This window comes from Lissotriton helveticus, chromosome 6 (assembly GCF_964261635.1).
Source record: "Lissotriton helveticus chromosome 6, aLisHel1.1, whole genome shotgun sequence".
Classification (NCBI taxonomy): Eukaryota; Metazoa; Chordata; class Amphibia; order Caudata; family Salamandridae; genus Lissotriton; species Lissotriton helveticus.
Window position 1 is genome coordinate 1081478554 of NC_136067.1, and position 16164 is coordinate 1081494717.

At 48.8% G+C, this 16164-nt stretch overlaps 1 protein-coding gene across 2 annotated transcripts in view; it reads right to left on the reverse strand.

Annotated features, from left to right (window-relative positions):
- Nucleotides 1–356: 356 nt before the first annotated feature.
- Nucleotides 357–16164, reverse strand: part of PHF10 (PHD finger protein 10) — an 821853-nt gene continuing 806045 nt past the window's right edge. For both annotated transcript variants that reach the window (XM_078648727.1, XM_078648728.1), the window contains one exon: nucleotides 357–579. In XM_078648727.1, coding sequence (XP_078504853.1) covers nucleotides 497–579 — 83 coding nt within the window. In that variant the 3' untranslated portion in view covers nucleotides 357–496. The remainder of the gene's footprint in view (nucleotides 580–16164) is intronic.

Below are 16164 nucleotides of genomic sequence, written 5' to 3' on the forward strand. Positions count from 1 at the left end.
TTTTGGCAGTGGCAACTGACTAAAAAAGCGATCTTTACATCTCTACCTTTTAACCATGGATTAGAAAGTAAAGCAAAAAAGCTTAGAACAGCAACCAATTGGAAAATAGAGGGCAGTAGTCAACTGTGATAATCTTTTACTGGGAGTATTATTAATCAGTGGAACGGGTTTATACGTTTTGGCGCCACTGAGATGAATTGCAGTGAATTAAGTTTATTAAAAGAAATGCATGAAACCTTACATGCAGTTCAGTGGCGAGAACGAGCGTATATTTGAGAACATCGCATGCATTTTATTGAAAAAAGTTCAAAATCAAATTGGAATTCGTTACTGAATAAGATAACCATACAGGTGAGTTACGTGGAATTCAATATTTTTATTTGCTGTAGAAATGTGAAAAAGTGTCATAGTTATCATGTTGCACCACGTACAGAAACTGATTGGTCTTTTAGCACCATTGTTGTGTAAAGCTTGCATGATTGTTAAAAATATCCCGTCATCCTTCTTTGCTGTTTTTTGGTTTTCTGCCTTTTTTAGGGGTCGGTGGACCATTTTGACAGCAATCACAAATCCAGCGGCCTAAAGTAAAAACAAAATAAACATGTTAAAACAGCACATTGAAAAATTGAGTAAGCAACGGTAAATAAAACAGCCAATGCTTGTGTCTACAGTAAGTGGAATTTGTTTTGTATTTATTTAGGCAAAGGTTTTTGTTAATAGTCAAATTTTATTGTTTTTAATGTACATTAATATACATTAAACACAATGCAATAAAATAAAATTGAGTCCCTCTCTCATCCCGCCGCACAGCCCTGTTTGTCCAGATCCACCTCCTCTTTACATTCATGGCATGATTAAGTCAACAGTCCAAAGTATCCCCACCACGCCCCCATATTTTGTGGTATTTCTTTGGACACCCTTCGACTGCATAAATGTACTTCTCTAGTTTAGCACACTAGTCCATCACCCGTCGCCCATTTCCACTCAGTCAGGGTTGGTGGATCCGGGGAATACCATTTAGCACATGATGTATGGTTGAGATGGCCACGATCGTGGCCATCTCAACCAGCGCACGGTACCACCACATCATCCAAGAGGCCCAGGAAGGCCATCTTACGTGGAAATTCAGTCGGCCGCTCTACAATTCTCATTAGGGTATGGGAGATCTGCTTCTAGTATTTAGCAATACTCGGGTATTGCCACTAAATTTGAAAGAAGACTGCCTCGGGTGCAAGCAGCGGGTGCATGTGTCGTCAGTGTGAAACCTTGCTCACGTGAGTCACCGGGGCGTGAAATTGGTCAGTGTAGATAGTGTAGCTAAATCATTCGAAGTCGTGCCGATATAGCAATCTCCAGGGAAGCCATACAGGCCTCTTAACAGTCCAAGTCTTCAAAAGCACCCACTCCGTGAGTCTATGAGCAGCCTGCCAAATTAAGATCACGATCCTTGTGATCTCTAGGGTATGCCATGGGCTGGCCATATAACACAGCTATGAGATTATACAGCCGTCATTCAACCTATCATAGATGACCAGGAGTTGGGAGGCCCAGCAGTACAGTTTATCATCTGCTGACCCACAACCCCCCCCCATCGTAAACCAACAGCTGGCATTTGTCATGCACGATACATGGGGGACACAACAGTACACCACCCATGTGGAATAGGGAGTGGAAAATACTGCATCACATGCAGGAAGCACGAAAGGACCATCATTTTGACTAGGGCACTCTATCCATTACATTCAGCAGAAGTTTAGACCAGCTATGACGGTCTCTTTCAGTCTTACTCAGGAGGGGGTTGAGGTTAAGATTACTGATGAGCTCTGATATTATCAATATGTGCACCCCTAGGTATTTGAAACTTGGACACCGAACGGGGATACCTTATCGCCATGTGACAGTAGCCTGATCTCCCATCAGGGGAACCAGGAGAGATTTACTCAAATTAACTCTAAGTCCGGAGGTCACTTCATACAGCTTTAAGGATTCTAGGCCCCTACTCCTGAGGACTGGAGACAAAAAAAGAGTATGTCATTTAAGTATAGCGCTAACTTGTCCTCTAGTGAGTGCCCCCCCATTCCAACCACACACTTTGCATCATACTAACTTGGCTAATGGCTCGATGGCAATAAGGAAGGGAGACAATGGGCATCCCTACCACGGGCCCCTTCAGATCGGAAATGTGGTTGACAACTCCCCTTGTATGAGGACCTGAACTGTGGTTTCACGATAGAGGAGAAGACATAACCCCGACATCTGGGCCCAAAGCCCATACTTCAAAGGACTTGATCCAAGTATCCCCAGTTGATCCTTTTAAAGGCCTTCTCCAAGCAGTGGCGTAACGAAACGTGAGGGGGGCCCCCTGCAAAGCACAATGAGGGGGCCCCCCCCAGCGGCCCAGCTAACCACCTACCACTTTGCCCCACCGACAAAAATAAATAGTCACCTAAAGCTGTATAATCAGCACTTTTCTGTGCATACTTCGAACAGCAAATATAAAGAGAATGTACTTTAATTGTGTTCTAGGGCTGCCTCAATGATGAGATCCATGACTGATAATTAAAGGGAACAAAGACAGAAAAGTCACATTACAAATTAATACATACTTTTTTATTTATAACACTATTTAGTGCCAAGATGAGGTCTTTCCAGGCTCTTTAAACACATGGCTGGCATTTTTCTTTTGGCAACCCTACTTTATATTCCTTTTCATGAAATGCATTCTCACACTACAGCAGTAAAGGTACATTTCAAATACAAGGAATAGGCAGAGTGGGGGCCCAGGGGGTACTGGAACAGAAAAAAACCTAAGCCTCTGTAACCAGTTTACAAAGGTATGTAAATATGCAAATGGTCTCTGGCCTCGAGGCAGTTGCCTTCAATAACCCTTGTTTCTGGGCCTGGAAGCACAGGTCAACTGCACCCACAGCATGCAGCACGCACCATTTAATTTAAGAGGTAGGACTGTTATGAGGCAACTCACTGGTACAACCAACGCCGGCGAGAGAGTGTAGTGCTGCCTGTGTGTACTACAGCGCTGTTGGGGCCCCTGGAGGCTGGAAAACGGGGGCTGCTGGGGGCATAGCTGCGAAGATGTTAGATTGCTATGTGTGACATTTTCATATCTTCAGTGTAATTATGAGTGATATTTCCACAAATATGAGTGACACTTTTTCACAAGCAAAATCAGGGGATGAAGACGAGGAAAACACAAATAGCAGAAATGACACCCATCTGAGCAATGAGAAACTCTTAACTTAGCTGCTGCACAGCGCTCGCAATGGAAGGGCATTAATGTAGTGCCCTTCACGACTAGGCCACCCTAACAGGATGTGTGAGGCCCCAACAAACTATTACCCTGAAGCAAGTGGCTCACGGCCCAGTTGGCACGCCGCTACATGCCCAGCACCGGCGTAGCCAGCGGCCGAGATGAATAGCCTTCATAGCGGCAAGGTTTCAGATCGCCATGTGTGACATTTTCATACTTTCTGTGTAATTATGAGTGACATTCAACGAGTATGAGTGACATTTTTAGCAAGCAAAATAAAGCAACAAGTGTATGGAAAGAAATATTAGAAATGACACTTGAGCAATGAGAAGCTTTACAGAGATCTTGAAACTGCTACAAAAACACCTGGAATGGAATGTCACTAATAGACTCTCCTCGAAAAGGCTTCTATACACTTGCACAATCTCTACACATCCTAAATTTTACACCTGCTCCACTGCACCTGCTTGCACGACTATGGATAAATCACAATGCCTGGCCATGTTTGACTCTGTACACTTTACCATAGGGCTGACAATTACATCCAAACTCTTCCTTCTCAAAGGTAAATACCAAATTACACTTCTCCAAAGAGACATCACTCTAACCAGTTAGATGCCCCTTTTGGCATGGCTACTTACCCACTGATGGGAAATGTTGGATGCTACACTGCATGTGTCTCAAATGTTGAGCAGTGCTTGACTCTTTGGCCCTGCTGGCGTCACACAGGTAGGCAGGTTCCAAGCCTCTTTCTCTGGACTGAGGGGGTGGCTCAGATGGTGCTGCAGTCAATGGTGAGCTGAGTCTGTTAAACTTGTTAGCTATGTCTTTTAATCCCCAGACACAAGCCTGTGCCCTCGCTGCCCTCCAAACACACGTGGAGGGCAGATGAGTTGTTAAACGTGGGCCTGCCCAAGCGGCAGAGATTTCTGCCTGGGGGCCATGGCTGCTGATCCAGGGGGCCAGTCCAGAGGAACCACATTTACCGATGATCTGGCAGAGGACTTGACTATTCTCTTCTGCTTTTCAGTCTTCTGCTGGTGTTAGGGGCCTACAGATGTGCACGGACATGCCCAGCTCTGTGACAGCTTCAGTCAGGGGGAGCGAGGCAGCGACGGATCCAGGCCTTCACAGCGGCGGTTTTCGCCAGACCACTGGCCAGGGACGGCTTTACCGCTGGTGGCGCCCAGTACAGCAATGTTAGTTGGCACCCCCCCCCCCCCCATGACCACCTCCACCATGGGTATCTCTCACTAGCACACTTTAACAGTGACCAAGTCTCCCTAACTACTCTCTCTCAGATGCACTGAATTAGTTATACAGCGCCACTCATACCAGTAAAGGATGTCCGAGCTTTTAGCATCACACACACATTACACAGAGACAATCAAACATAGGTTTGTAAACCAGCTTATAGGAAATGTTGCATAAGCCAAAGGACTAAAAGTGTAGGAGTCACGTGTCATCCATACTGGTAGGCCGTATAGTTTAGGAGTGCTTGGTGTGGAGAAGCACAAACTCAGATTCGAAAAAGAAACAGCATAGTTGGGAGTTTTCTTTAATAAAAATAACCCTTTTTGTAACATTAATCTATGTTCTAATGTATACTTTGCAGTGTGTATGCAGCTCTATGATGAAAGTTATTACCTCATTGTTCTATATTAGGACTTTAAGTTATCAATCGCAAAGAACAAAAGGATGTCGCTTCTAAAAGCTGTAACCTGTTGATCTATTTACATTATATGCACTCTGTAATGTACATTGTACACGTTTTTTGCAGCAGGCATGTTAACCCTCTGCACTACCTTGACATAAGTCAAAACATCAACTATACAAAACTCCAATCTCCAGCTCTGCCAAGTACCATGCTTCGGGAGTTAGACTAACACATTTCAGTGTGGTGATCTGCATCGAGAAACTCCAAGAAGATCTTAAAAATGCTAAAAAGCACCAGAAATGGTCTCTCTGTCCACATGGGACCCGGACCAACAGGAAGGATGTGTGAGAGCCCAACATGAACAAGTTACACACTGAGGCATCTCAGCTTCCTAAGTGTCCCACAGTCTCAGCTGACTGCACAGTGCACAGACTGTCAAGGATGAGGAAGAAGAGAAAGAACAGGAGCAGGGAGAGGAGAGAGAGAAGGAGGGAGACAATGGGAGTAGGGAGAGTGGTGAGAGGGGAAGAAGTAGACAAAAGGAGGAGAGATGTGAGAGAGGGAAAGAGACAGGAAAAAGAAGGGGCGTAGGTGAGATTGGAGGAAAGAGAAGGACAAAAGCAGAAATGAAAGGGTAAAAGAGAGGGAGTAACCAGGAGAGGGTGTGGCAGGTAGGTAGGAATAGAGGAAAAAGGAGGATTTGTGATAGGGAGGAAGAAAAGGCGGATGAAGAGGCTTTGAGAAAGACAAAAGAACTGAGACAGAAAAGAGGTTAGAAGATAGATGGAATAGGGTAACGAGAGGAAGACAGACAAACAGAAGTAAGAAATGTGAGACAAGAAGGAGGAAATGGGAGGTACTAAAGCAAAGTGATCAAAGTGACTGGGAGAAAAGAAGAAAGGCAGGAGAGACAAGAGGAAGAAGATCGAAGGTAGGAAGGATCAAGAGAAGGAGATGAAGGAAGAGGGAAAACGAGAAAAAGTGAGAGTGAAGGTAGGAGGATGGGGTGATAATGAGAAGAGGAGGATGGGAATTAAAACTGAAGAGGAAGGAGATAACGGGGCAAAGGAAAGGATGGAGCGAGAGAAGGTATCAAGAGTTTCCTGACTTGTAACTACAATAGAAGGATGGATACTGTCTTAGTACACTTTCGGACAGCAGCTTAGGGGCCTGGTTTAGAGGTAGGCTGCAATCAAGTATTCATAAATTCACAATCCACTGGTGATATTTTTTCACCATAGGTTGTCAGGTTTTCCTCAGACTGCCCCTCTAGCCAGGTGTGATGTCAAGCCCAGCTGCTCTCAGCTTCCTTGTGCTCTGGTCCTGTTTGTGACAACACTTAGCAGAATGAAAAGCAATAGGGAAGGCTCCCATTTTCATCCTGAGTACACTCTGTATGTGGTTCACTGGGCATAAGTTGTTGTACATGGGAGCTCTGAAATGCCAGTGTATGGGTCATCTTTGTCTAACAATGTCAGGGTATCAGCCCTGCCAAGTGCTACGCATCCTTAGTCTAACACTTTTAGGTCGTTTTTTGCATAAGTGCAAGCATTAAAGTTTGCCATGCAAATCGCCTGATGAGTGGTACTTGGCAGGACTGCAACAAACTGGTGCACCAGGTTTCACTGCGCCTGAGACAACAGATTGCTAGATCCCACTAACTCGCACCAGTACAGCAGGGTTACCCCATAGGTTGTAGAGGGATAACAACATTGTTATTGGACAGCAGAACTGTCCTCCATTTTACAAAACTCTTTCAGGCTGACACCTTGCACAACAAAGCCCTTCCTCGTGCACACAAGTCTCTTAGGACACGGCATGGTATGTACATGTCCTTGTTTGATTAGGTTTTTGTAGCGCTGTACAGAAGGGCGCGCTTCTAAGCACCTGCTGGATGTCCGTCAGAGCAGAGTGCAACAAACAAGGTGCAGATTCCCTGCTTTTGAGTCCATTCGCAATCGGTTTAGGTGGCTGCATGTCCTGCTGTCTGTCTGTGCGGGCATAGGAGACACTTAAATTCGGGAAGGGGGGATCGTCAGGGGGAGGGCATGGTAATCTCCAGAAGCTAGTACCGCTGAAGTACAAATAACTGACATGTTAAAGGCCATATAAACACGTGAGAAGACAAAAAGCTGCATAGTTTGTAAAACAAATTGTGAAAAGGGGAAACAAATTGTGCAAAATAGTCATAATATACAATTAAGCCTTCTAGCACAGGGAAGGGCACCAATCAATTCACTCTGGGAACAAGGCAGAAAATAACGTATAAAACAAAGTAAGATTCATAAATTGAATGTCGACTTTTCAAATTAAGAAAAACACTGACATTATCGTCCACCCACGTTTCCTTGATACTCCCTTCACGGCTGAAATTCACTACTTTGCTCTTGGACGCAACAGATCACTGCGAGGCCATTACTACAATCCGTTATGCGACACAAGCAGCACCCAGCCACCGACTGCAGGCAGCTCTGAAGTGAAAGCACAGAAGGGTAGTTTAGCTAAGCAGGCCTGTTAAGACATAGGAGGCATCTTTGAAAACCCAGATAAGGGATGTTTCACAGGGTGAGATTACGTGCATTTTCGACAGGAACGTTTGACAGGCAACCACACAACGGTAAATTTAAAAGGCAGGGGTGACAAATCCAAGGGGGAAACGGTTTGACAAGCACACTCCCATTCAGCAAGTCGAACAAAGAAAAATGTTTGACTTAAGCACTCCGATGTTTGGGATGCATGCGCATTGAGAGCGTCGTAAACAGCGGGGCTTCCAGTAAACATGCAAGGCACAATAAACAATGTCTGCAGTGGGTGACGCCTTCCCATCGACACCAAGAACAATGGAACCAGGAGCGTCCCTCCCTGGGCATGCACGGCACAGCTCAGTGTGCAAGGGCAGCGTAAAGTACCAGACCAGCACTCACCGTGGGTGGAGGCCCAGGCTGCGTGTGTCCTAGTCAGTAAAACCTGCCGTCTCGGGGACTCCCTGCCTTGCATGCTGAACCGGGACACAGCTATCTCTCTCCAGGTAGGTAGAACATCAGTTACAAGAGTTAACTTGGCAGTTTTGCTAGGCCCGGTAATTGCCGGAGGAAAGAAAAGCGGCAGCAGGTGCTATAAAAACAATACAAACTCCATACAGGGTGCTCCCAGCAAGCCAGCACCCGGTGCGGTGGCACTGGTCGCACCGCCCTAGAGCCGGCCCTGCCACCGGACAAGGTTACAAGCTCATGCCCTCTGCCCCCACAGTACCTACTCCGATGGGATGAGGGGGTGCTGCTTTTCGCCGGAGGGAGATTGGAAGCAGAGGCCGCAGGCGCTTCGCCCCCTTCCAAAGATCTCCTAGCATTGACTGACTCCTCCTTCTTCTGGGCTCACCTCGAGGTGTCCGGAGTTTAATATACTCACATTACACGTGGAAGAGCCTCAGAGGGGCCCTGACGTGCGCACCAAAATGCCTTTACTTAATGAAGAGGCCGCCTGGCCTTGGGCGGTGTGTGCGGCTGCGCAGCATTTAATTCATGATTCGAAGCCTTAAAGAGGCTTGCTGGCTGGCTCCAATGAGTGAGGGGCCCCCTGGAGAGTTGGGCCCCCCCGCAAGGCGGGGGTTGCGGGAGCCTGTGTTACGCCCCTGTCTCCAAGTCCACCAGCAAAAGCACTGCGCAGGGGCGTAACACAGGCTCCCGCAACCCCCGCCTTGCGGGGGGGGGCAACTCTCCAGGGGGCCCCTCACTCATTGGAGCCAGCCAGCAAGCCTCTTTAAGGCTTCGAATCATGAATTAAATGCTGCGCAGCTGCACACACCGCCCAAGGCCAGGCGGCCTCTTCATTAAGTAAAGGCATTTTGGTGCGCACGTCCGGGCCCCTCTGAGGCTCTTCCACGTGTAATGTGAGTATATTAAACTCCGGACACCTCGAGGTGAGCCCAGAAAAAGGAGGAGTCAGTCAATGCTAGGAGATCTTTGGAAGGGGGCGAAGCGCCTGCGGCCTCTGCTTCCAATCTCCCTCAGGCGAAAAGCAGCACCCCCTCATCCCATCGGAGTAGGTACTGTGGGGGCAGAGGGCATGAGCTTGTAACCTTGTCCGGTGGCAGGGCCGGCTCTAGGGCGGTGCGACCAGTGCCACCGCACCGGGTGCTGGCTTGCTGGGAGCACCCTGTATGGAGTTTGTATTGTTTTATAGCACCTGCTGCCGCTTTTCTTTCCTCCGGCAATTACCGGGCCTAGCAAAACTGCCAAGTTAACTCTTGTAACTGATGTTCTACCTACCTGGAGAGAGATAGCTGTGTCCCGGTTCAGCATGCAAGGCAGGGAGTCCCCGAGACGGCAGGTTTTACTGACTAGGACACACGCAGCCTGGGCCTCCACCCACGGTGAGTGCTGGTCTGGTACTTTACGCTGCCCTTGCACACTGAGCTGTGCCGTGCATGCCCAGGGAGGGACGCTCCTGGTTCCATTGTTCTTGGTGTCGATGGGAAGGCGTCACCCACTGCAGACATTGTTTATTGTGCCTTGCATGTTTACTGGAAGCCCCGCTGTTTACGACGCTCTCAATGCGCATGCATCCCAAACATCGGAGTGCTTAAGTCAAACATTTTTCTTTGTTCGACTTGCTGAATGGGAGTGTGCTTGTCAAACCGTTTCCCCCTTGGATTTGTCACCCCTGCCTTTTAAATTTACCGTTGTGTGGTTGCCTGTCAAACGTTCCTGTCGAAAATGCACGTAATCTCACCCTGTGAAACATCCCTTATCTGGGTTTTCAAAGATGCCTCCTATGTCTAACAGGCCTGCTTAGCTAAACTACCCTTCTGTGCTTTCACTTCAGAGCTGCCTGCAGTCGGTGGCTGGGTGCTGCTTGTGTCGCATAACGGATTGTAGTAATGGCCTCGCAGTGATCTGTTGCGTTCAAGAGCAAAGTAGTGAATTTCAGCCGTGAAGGGAGTATCAAGGAAACGTGGGTGGACGATAATGTCAGTGTTTTTCTTAATTTGAAAAGTCGACATTCAATTTATGAATCTTACTTTGTTTTATACGTTATTTTCTGCCTTGTTCCCAGAGTGAATTGATTGGTGCTCTTCCCTGTGCTAGAAGGCTTAATTGTATATTATGACTATTTTGCACAATTTTTTCCCCTTTTCACAATTTGTTTTACAAACTATGCAGCTTTTTGTCTTCTCACGTGTTTATATGGCCTTTAACATGTCAGTTATTTGTACTTCAGCGGTACTAGCTTCTGGAGATTACCATGCCCTCCCCCTGACGATCCCCCCTTCCCGAATTTAAGTGTCTCCTATGCCCGCACAGACAGACAGCAGGACATGCAGCCACCTAAACCGATTGCGAATGGACTCAAAAGCAGGGAATCTGCACCTTGTTTGTTGCACTCTGCTCTGACGGACATCCAGCAGGTGCTTAGAAGCGCGCCCTTCTGTACAGCGCTACAAAAACCTAATCAAACAAGGACATGTACATACCATGCCGTGTCCTAAGAGACTTGTGTGCACGAGGAAGGGCTTTGTTGTGCAAGGTGTCAGCCTGAAAGAGTTTTGTAAAATGGAGGACAGTTCTGCTGTCCAATAACAATGTTGTTATCCCTATACAACCTATGGGGTAACCCTGCTGTACTGGTGCGAGTTAGTGGGATCTAGCAATCTGTTGTCTCAGGCGCAGTGAAACCTGGTGCACCAGTTTGTTGCAGTCCTGCCAAGTACCACTCATCAGGCGATTTGCATGGCAAACTTTAATGCTTGCACTTATGCAAAAAACGACCTAAAAGTGTTAGACTAAGGATGCGTAGCACTTGGCAGGGCTGATACCCTGACATTGTTAGACAAAGATGACCCATACACTGGCATTTCAGAGCTCCCATGTACAACAACTTATGCCCAGTGAACCACATACAGAGTGTACTCAGGATGAAAATGGGAGCCTTCCCTATTGCTTTTCATTCTGCTAAGTGTTGTCACAAACAGGACCAGAGCACAAGGAAGCTGAGAGCAGCTGGGCTTGACATCACACCTGGCTAGAGGGGCAGTCTGAGGAAAACCTGACAACCTATGGTGAAAAAATATCACCAGTGGATTGTGAATTTATGAATACTTGATTGCAGCCTACCTCTAAACCAGGCCCCTAAGCTGCTGTCCGAAAGTGTACTAAGACAGTATCCATCCTTCTATTGTAGTTACAAGTCAGGAAACTCTTGATACCTTCTCTCGCTCCATCCTTTCCCCGTTATCTCCTTCCTCTTCAGTTTTAATTCCCATCCTCCTCTTCTCATTATCACCCCATCCTCCTACCATCACTCTCACTTTTTCTCGTTTTCCCTCTTCCTTCATCTCCTTCTCTTGATCCTTCCTACCTTCGATCTTCTTCCTCTTGTCTCTCCTGCCTTTCTTCTTTTCTCCCAGTCACTTTGATCACTTTGCTTTAGTACCTCCCATTTCCTCCTTCTTGTCTCACATTTCTTACTTCTGTTTGTCTGTCTTCCTCTCGTTACCCTATTCCATCTATCTTCTAACCTCTTTTCTGTCTCAGTTCTTTTGTCTTTCTCAAAGCCTCTTCATCCGCCTTTTCTTCCTCCCTATCACAAATCCTCCTTTTTCCTCTATTCCTACCTACCTGCCACACCCTCTCCTGGTTACTCCCTCTCTTTTACCCTTTCATTTCTGCTTTTGTCCTTCTCTTTCCTCCAATCTCACCTACGCCCCTTCTTTTTCCTGTCTCTTTCCCTCTCTCACATCTCTCCTCCTTTTGTCTACTTCTTCCCCTCTCACCACTCTCCCTACTCCCATTGTCTCCCTCCTTCTCTCTCTCCTCTCCCTGCTCCTGTTCTTTCTCTTCTTCCTCATCCTTGACAGTCTGTGCACTGTGCAGTCAGCTGAGACTGTGGGACACTTAGGGAGCTGAGATGCCTCAGTGTGTAACTTGTTCATGTTGGGCTCTCACACATCCTTCCTGTTGGTCCGGGTCCCATGTGGACAGAGAGACCATTTCTGGTGCTTTTTAGCATTTTTAAGATCTTCTTGGAGTTTCTCGATGCAGGTCACCACACTGAAATGTGTTAGTCTAACTCCCGAAGCATGGTACTTGGCAGAGCTGGAGATTGGAGTTTTGTATAGTTGATGTTTTGACTTATGTCAAGGTAGTGCAGAGGGTTAACATGCCTGCTGCAAAAAACGTGTACAATGTACATTACAGAGTGCATATAATGTAAATAGATCAACAGGTTACAGCTTTTAGAAGCGACATCCTTTTGTTCTTTGCGATTGATAACTTAAAGTCCTAATATAGAACAATGAGGTAATAACTTTCATCATGGAGCTGCATACACACTGCAAAGTATACATTAGAACATAGATTAATGTTACAAAAAGGGTTATTTTTATTAAAGAAAACTCCCAACTATGCTGTTTCTTTTTCGAATCTGAGTTTGTGCTTCTCCACACCAAGCACTCCTAAACTATACGGCCTACCAGTATGGATGACACGTGACTCCTACACTTTTAGTCCTTTGGCTTATGCAACATTTCCTATAAGCTGGTTTACAAACCTATGTTTGATTGTCTCTGTGTAATGTGTGTGTGATGCTAAAAGCTCGGACATCCTTTACTGGTATGAGTGGCGCTGTATAACTAATTCAGTGCATCTGCGAGAGAGTAGTTAGGGAGACTTGGTCACTGTTAAAGTGTGCTAGTGAGAGATACCCATGGTGGAGGTGGTCATGGGGGGGTGCCAACTAACATTGCTGTACTGGGCGCCACCAGCGGTAAAGCCGTCCCTGGCCAGTGGTCTGGCGAAAACCGCTGCTGTGAAGGCCTGGATCCGTCGCTGCCTCGCTCCCCCTGACTGAAGCTGTCACAGAGCTGGGCATGTCCGTGCACATCTGTAGGCCCCTAACACCAGCAGAAGACTGAAAAGCAGAAGAGAATAGTCAAGTCCTCTGCCAGATCATCGGTAAATTTGGTTCCTCTGGACTGGCCCCCTGGATCAGCAGCCATGGCCCCCAGGCAGAAATCTCTGCCGCTTGGGCAGGCCCACGTTTAACAACTCATCTGCCCTCCACATGTGTTTGGAGGGCAGCGAGGGCACAGGCTTGTGTCTGGGGATTAAAAGACATAGCTAACAAGTTTAACAGACTCAGCTCACCATTGACTGCAGCACCATCTGAGCCACCCCCTCAGTCCAGAGAAAGAGGCTTGGAACCTGCCTACCTGTGTGACGCCAGCAGGGCCAAAGAGTCAAGCACTGCTCAACATTTGAGACACATGCAGTGTAGCATCCAACATTTCCCATCAGTGGGTAAGTAGCCAGGCCAAAAGGGGCATCTAACTGGTTAGAGTGATGTCTCTTTGGAGAAGTGTAATTTGGTATTTACCTTTGAGAAGGAAGAGTTTGGATGTAATTGTCAGCCCTATGGTAAAGTGTACAGAGCCAAACATGGCCAGGCATTGTGATTTATCCATAGTCGTGCAAGCAGGTGCAGTGGAGCAGATGTAAAATTTAGGATGTGTAGAGATTGTGCAAGTGTATAGAGGCCTTTTCGAGGAGAGTCTATTAGTGACATTCCATTCCAGGTGTTTTTGTAGCAGTTTCAAGATCTCTGTAAAGCTTCTCATTGCTCAAGTGTCATTTCTAATATTTCTTTCCATACACTTGTTGCTTTATTTTGCTTGCTAAAAATGTCACTCATACTCGTTGAATGTCACTCATAATTACACAGAAAGTATGAAAATGTCACACATGGCGATCTGAAACCTTGCCGCTATGAAGGCTATTCATCTCTGCCGCTGGCTACGCCGGTGCTGGGCATGTAGCGGCGTGCCAACTGGGCCGTGAGCCACTTGCTTCAGGGTAATAGTTTGTTGGGGCCTCACACATCCTGTTAGGGTGGCCTAGTTGTGAAGGGCACTACATTAATGCCCTTCCATTGCGGGCGCTGTGCAGCAGCTAAGTTCAATCAATCAATCAATCACAGCATTTATATAGCGCACTACTCACCCGGCGGGTCTCAAGGCGCTGGGGGGGAGGGGGGGTCTGCTACTGCTCGAACAGCCAGGTCTTGAGCTGCTTCCTGAAGGCGAGGTGGTCCTGGGTCAGGCGGAGGTGGGTCGGAAGGGAGTTCCACGTCTTGGCGGCCAGGTGGGAGGAGGACCTTCCTCCTGTGGTGGCTCTTCGGATGCGGGGGACGGCGGCGAGGGCGCGGTTGGTCGATCGAAGCTGGCGTTTGGGAACATAGAAGTTGAGGCGGCTGTTGAGGTATTCTGGGCCTTGGTTGTGTAGGGCTTTGTGTGCGTGGGTGAGGAGCCGGAAGGTGATTCTCTTGTTGACCGGGAGCCAGTGCAGGTCTCTCAGGTGCCCGGTGATGTGGCTGCGGCGGGGATGTCCAGGATGAGTCGTGCTGAGGTGTTCTGGATCCGCTGGAGTCTCTTCTGGAGTTTGGCGGTGGTTCCGGCGTAGAGGGAGTTGCCGTAGTCCAGACGGCTGGTGACGAGGGCCTGGGTGACCGTCTTCCTGGTCTCGGTGGGGATCCATCGGAAGATCTTACGTAGCATGCGCAGGATGTTGAAGCACGACGAGGAGACGGCGTTGACTTGTCTGGTCATGGAGAGGGAGGAGTCCAGGATGAAGCCCAGGTTGCGTGCGTGGTCTGTGGGTTTGGGTGCGCTGCCCAGGGCGGGGGGCCACCAGGAGTCGTCCCAGGCGGAGGGTGAAGATCCCAGGATGAGGACTTCCGTCTTGTCCGAGTTCAGTTTCAGGCGGCTGTTCATCATCCACTTGGCAACGTCTGTCATCCCTTCGTGTAGGTTGGCTCTGACGGTGGCGGGGTCGTTGGTGAGGGAGAGGATCAGCTGGGTGTCGTCGGCGTAGGAGATGATGTTGAGGTTGTGCTGGCGTGCGATGGTTGCGAGGGGGCTCATGTAGACGTTGAAGAGTTTTGGGCTGAGCGAGGATCCCTGGGGGACGCCGCAGATGACTTCGGTGGCCTCCGATCTGAACAGGGGATAGGCGGACTCTCTGTGTCCTTCCGGCGAGGAAGGAGATGATCCACTCCAGTGCCTTCTCCTGGATTCCGACGTTGCTGAGGCGCTGTACTAGGGTACGGTGGCAGACAGTGTCGAAGGCCGCGGATAGGTCCAGGAGGGTGAGGGCCGCTGTTTCCCCGTTGTCGAGCAGGGCTCGGATGTCATCGGTAGCTGCGAGCAGGGCGGTCTCGGTGCTGTGGTTGGCCCGGAAGCCAGACTGCGAGAGGTCGAGGGAGCCGTTCGTCTCGAGGAAGGCGGCCAGTTGCTTGTTGACGGTCTTCTCGATGACTTTCGCCGGAAATGGGAGCAGCGAGATGGGGCGGTAGTTCTTGAGGTCGGTGGGGTCGGCTGATGGCTTCTTAAGTAGGGCGCTGAGTTCGGCGTGCTTCCAGCTCTCCGGGAAGGTCGCGGTGTCGAAGGAGGTGTTGATGATGTCCCGCAGGTGGGGTGCGATGACAGCGTCGGCCTTGTTGAAGACGTGGTGAGGGCAGGGGTCTGTCGGAGATCCGGAGTGGATGGAGTTCATCGTGTGGACGGTGTCTTCGGTGCTGATCGGGGTCCAGGCGCGGAGGGTGGTTGTGGGGGGCGGTGGTTCGGTCGTGGCGTGCGTCGGTTGAGTGCTGAAGCTGTTGTGTATGTCCGCGATCTTGTTGTGGAAGTAGGAGGCGAGGGAGTTGCAGAGGTCTTGCGAGGGGGTGATGTCGTTGTTTCCGGCGTTGGGGTTGGCGAGCTCTTTCACGATGTTGAAGAGTTCCTTGCTGTTGTGTGCGTTGTTGTCCAGTCGTTCCTTGAATGCGGTTTTCTTGGTGGTGTGGATCGGTTGGTGGTGTTTTCGGGTGGCAAGCTTGAGGGCAGTCATGTTGTCTGGTGTTGGGTCTCTGCGCCAGGTTTTCTCGAGTGCTCTGCAGTTCTTCTTGGAGCTCTTGAGTTCGTCGTTAAACCATGGTGCTTTCTTGCTGCCGGGTCGGCTCGGCGGGGTCTTCAGAGGGGCGAGGTCGTCTGCGCAGTCGCTGATCCATTTCGTGAGGTTGGTGGCCGCTTGGCTGGGGTTCGTTGTGCTGGTGGGAGGGTTCATGTTCAAGGAAGTAGCGAGCTGGTCTGCAGTGATCTTGTTCCAGCTTCTGCGGGGAACCTGTTGCTGGTGATGGTGGAACGTGGTCCTTCTGAAGCTGAAGTGGACGCAGCTGTGGTCCGTCCAGTGGAGTCCGGTGGCGTGGC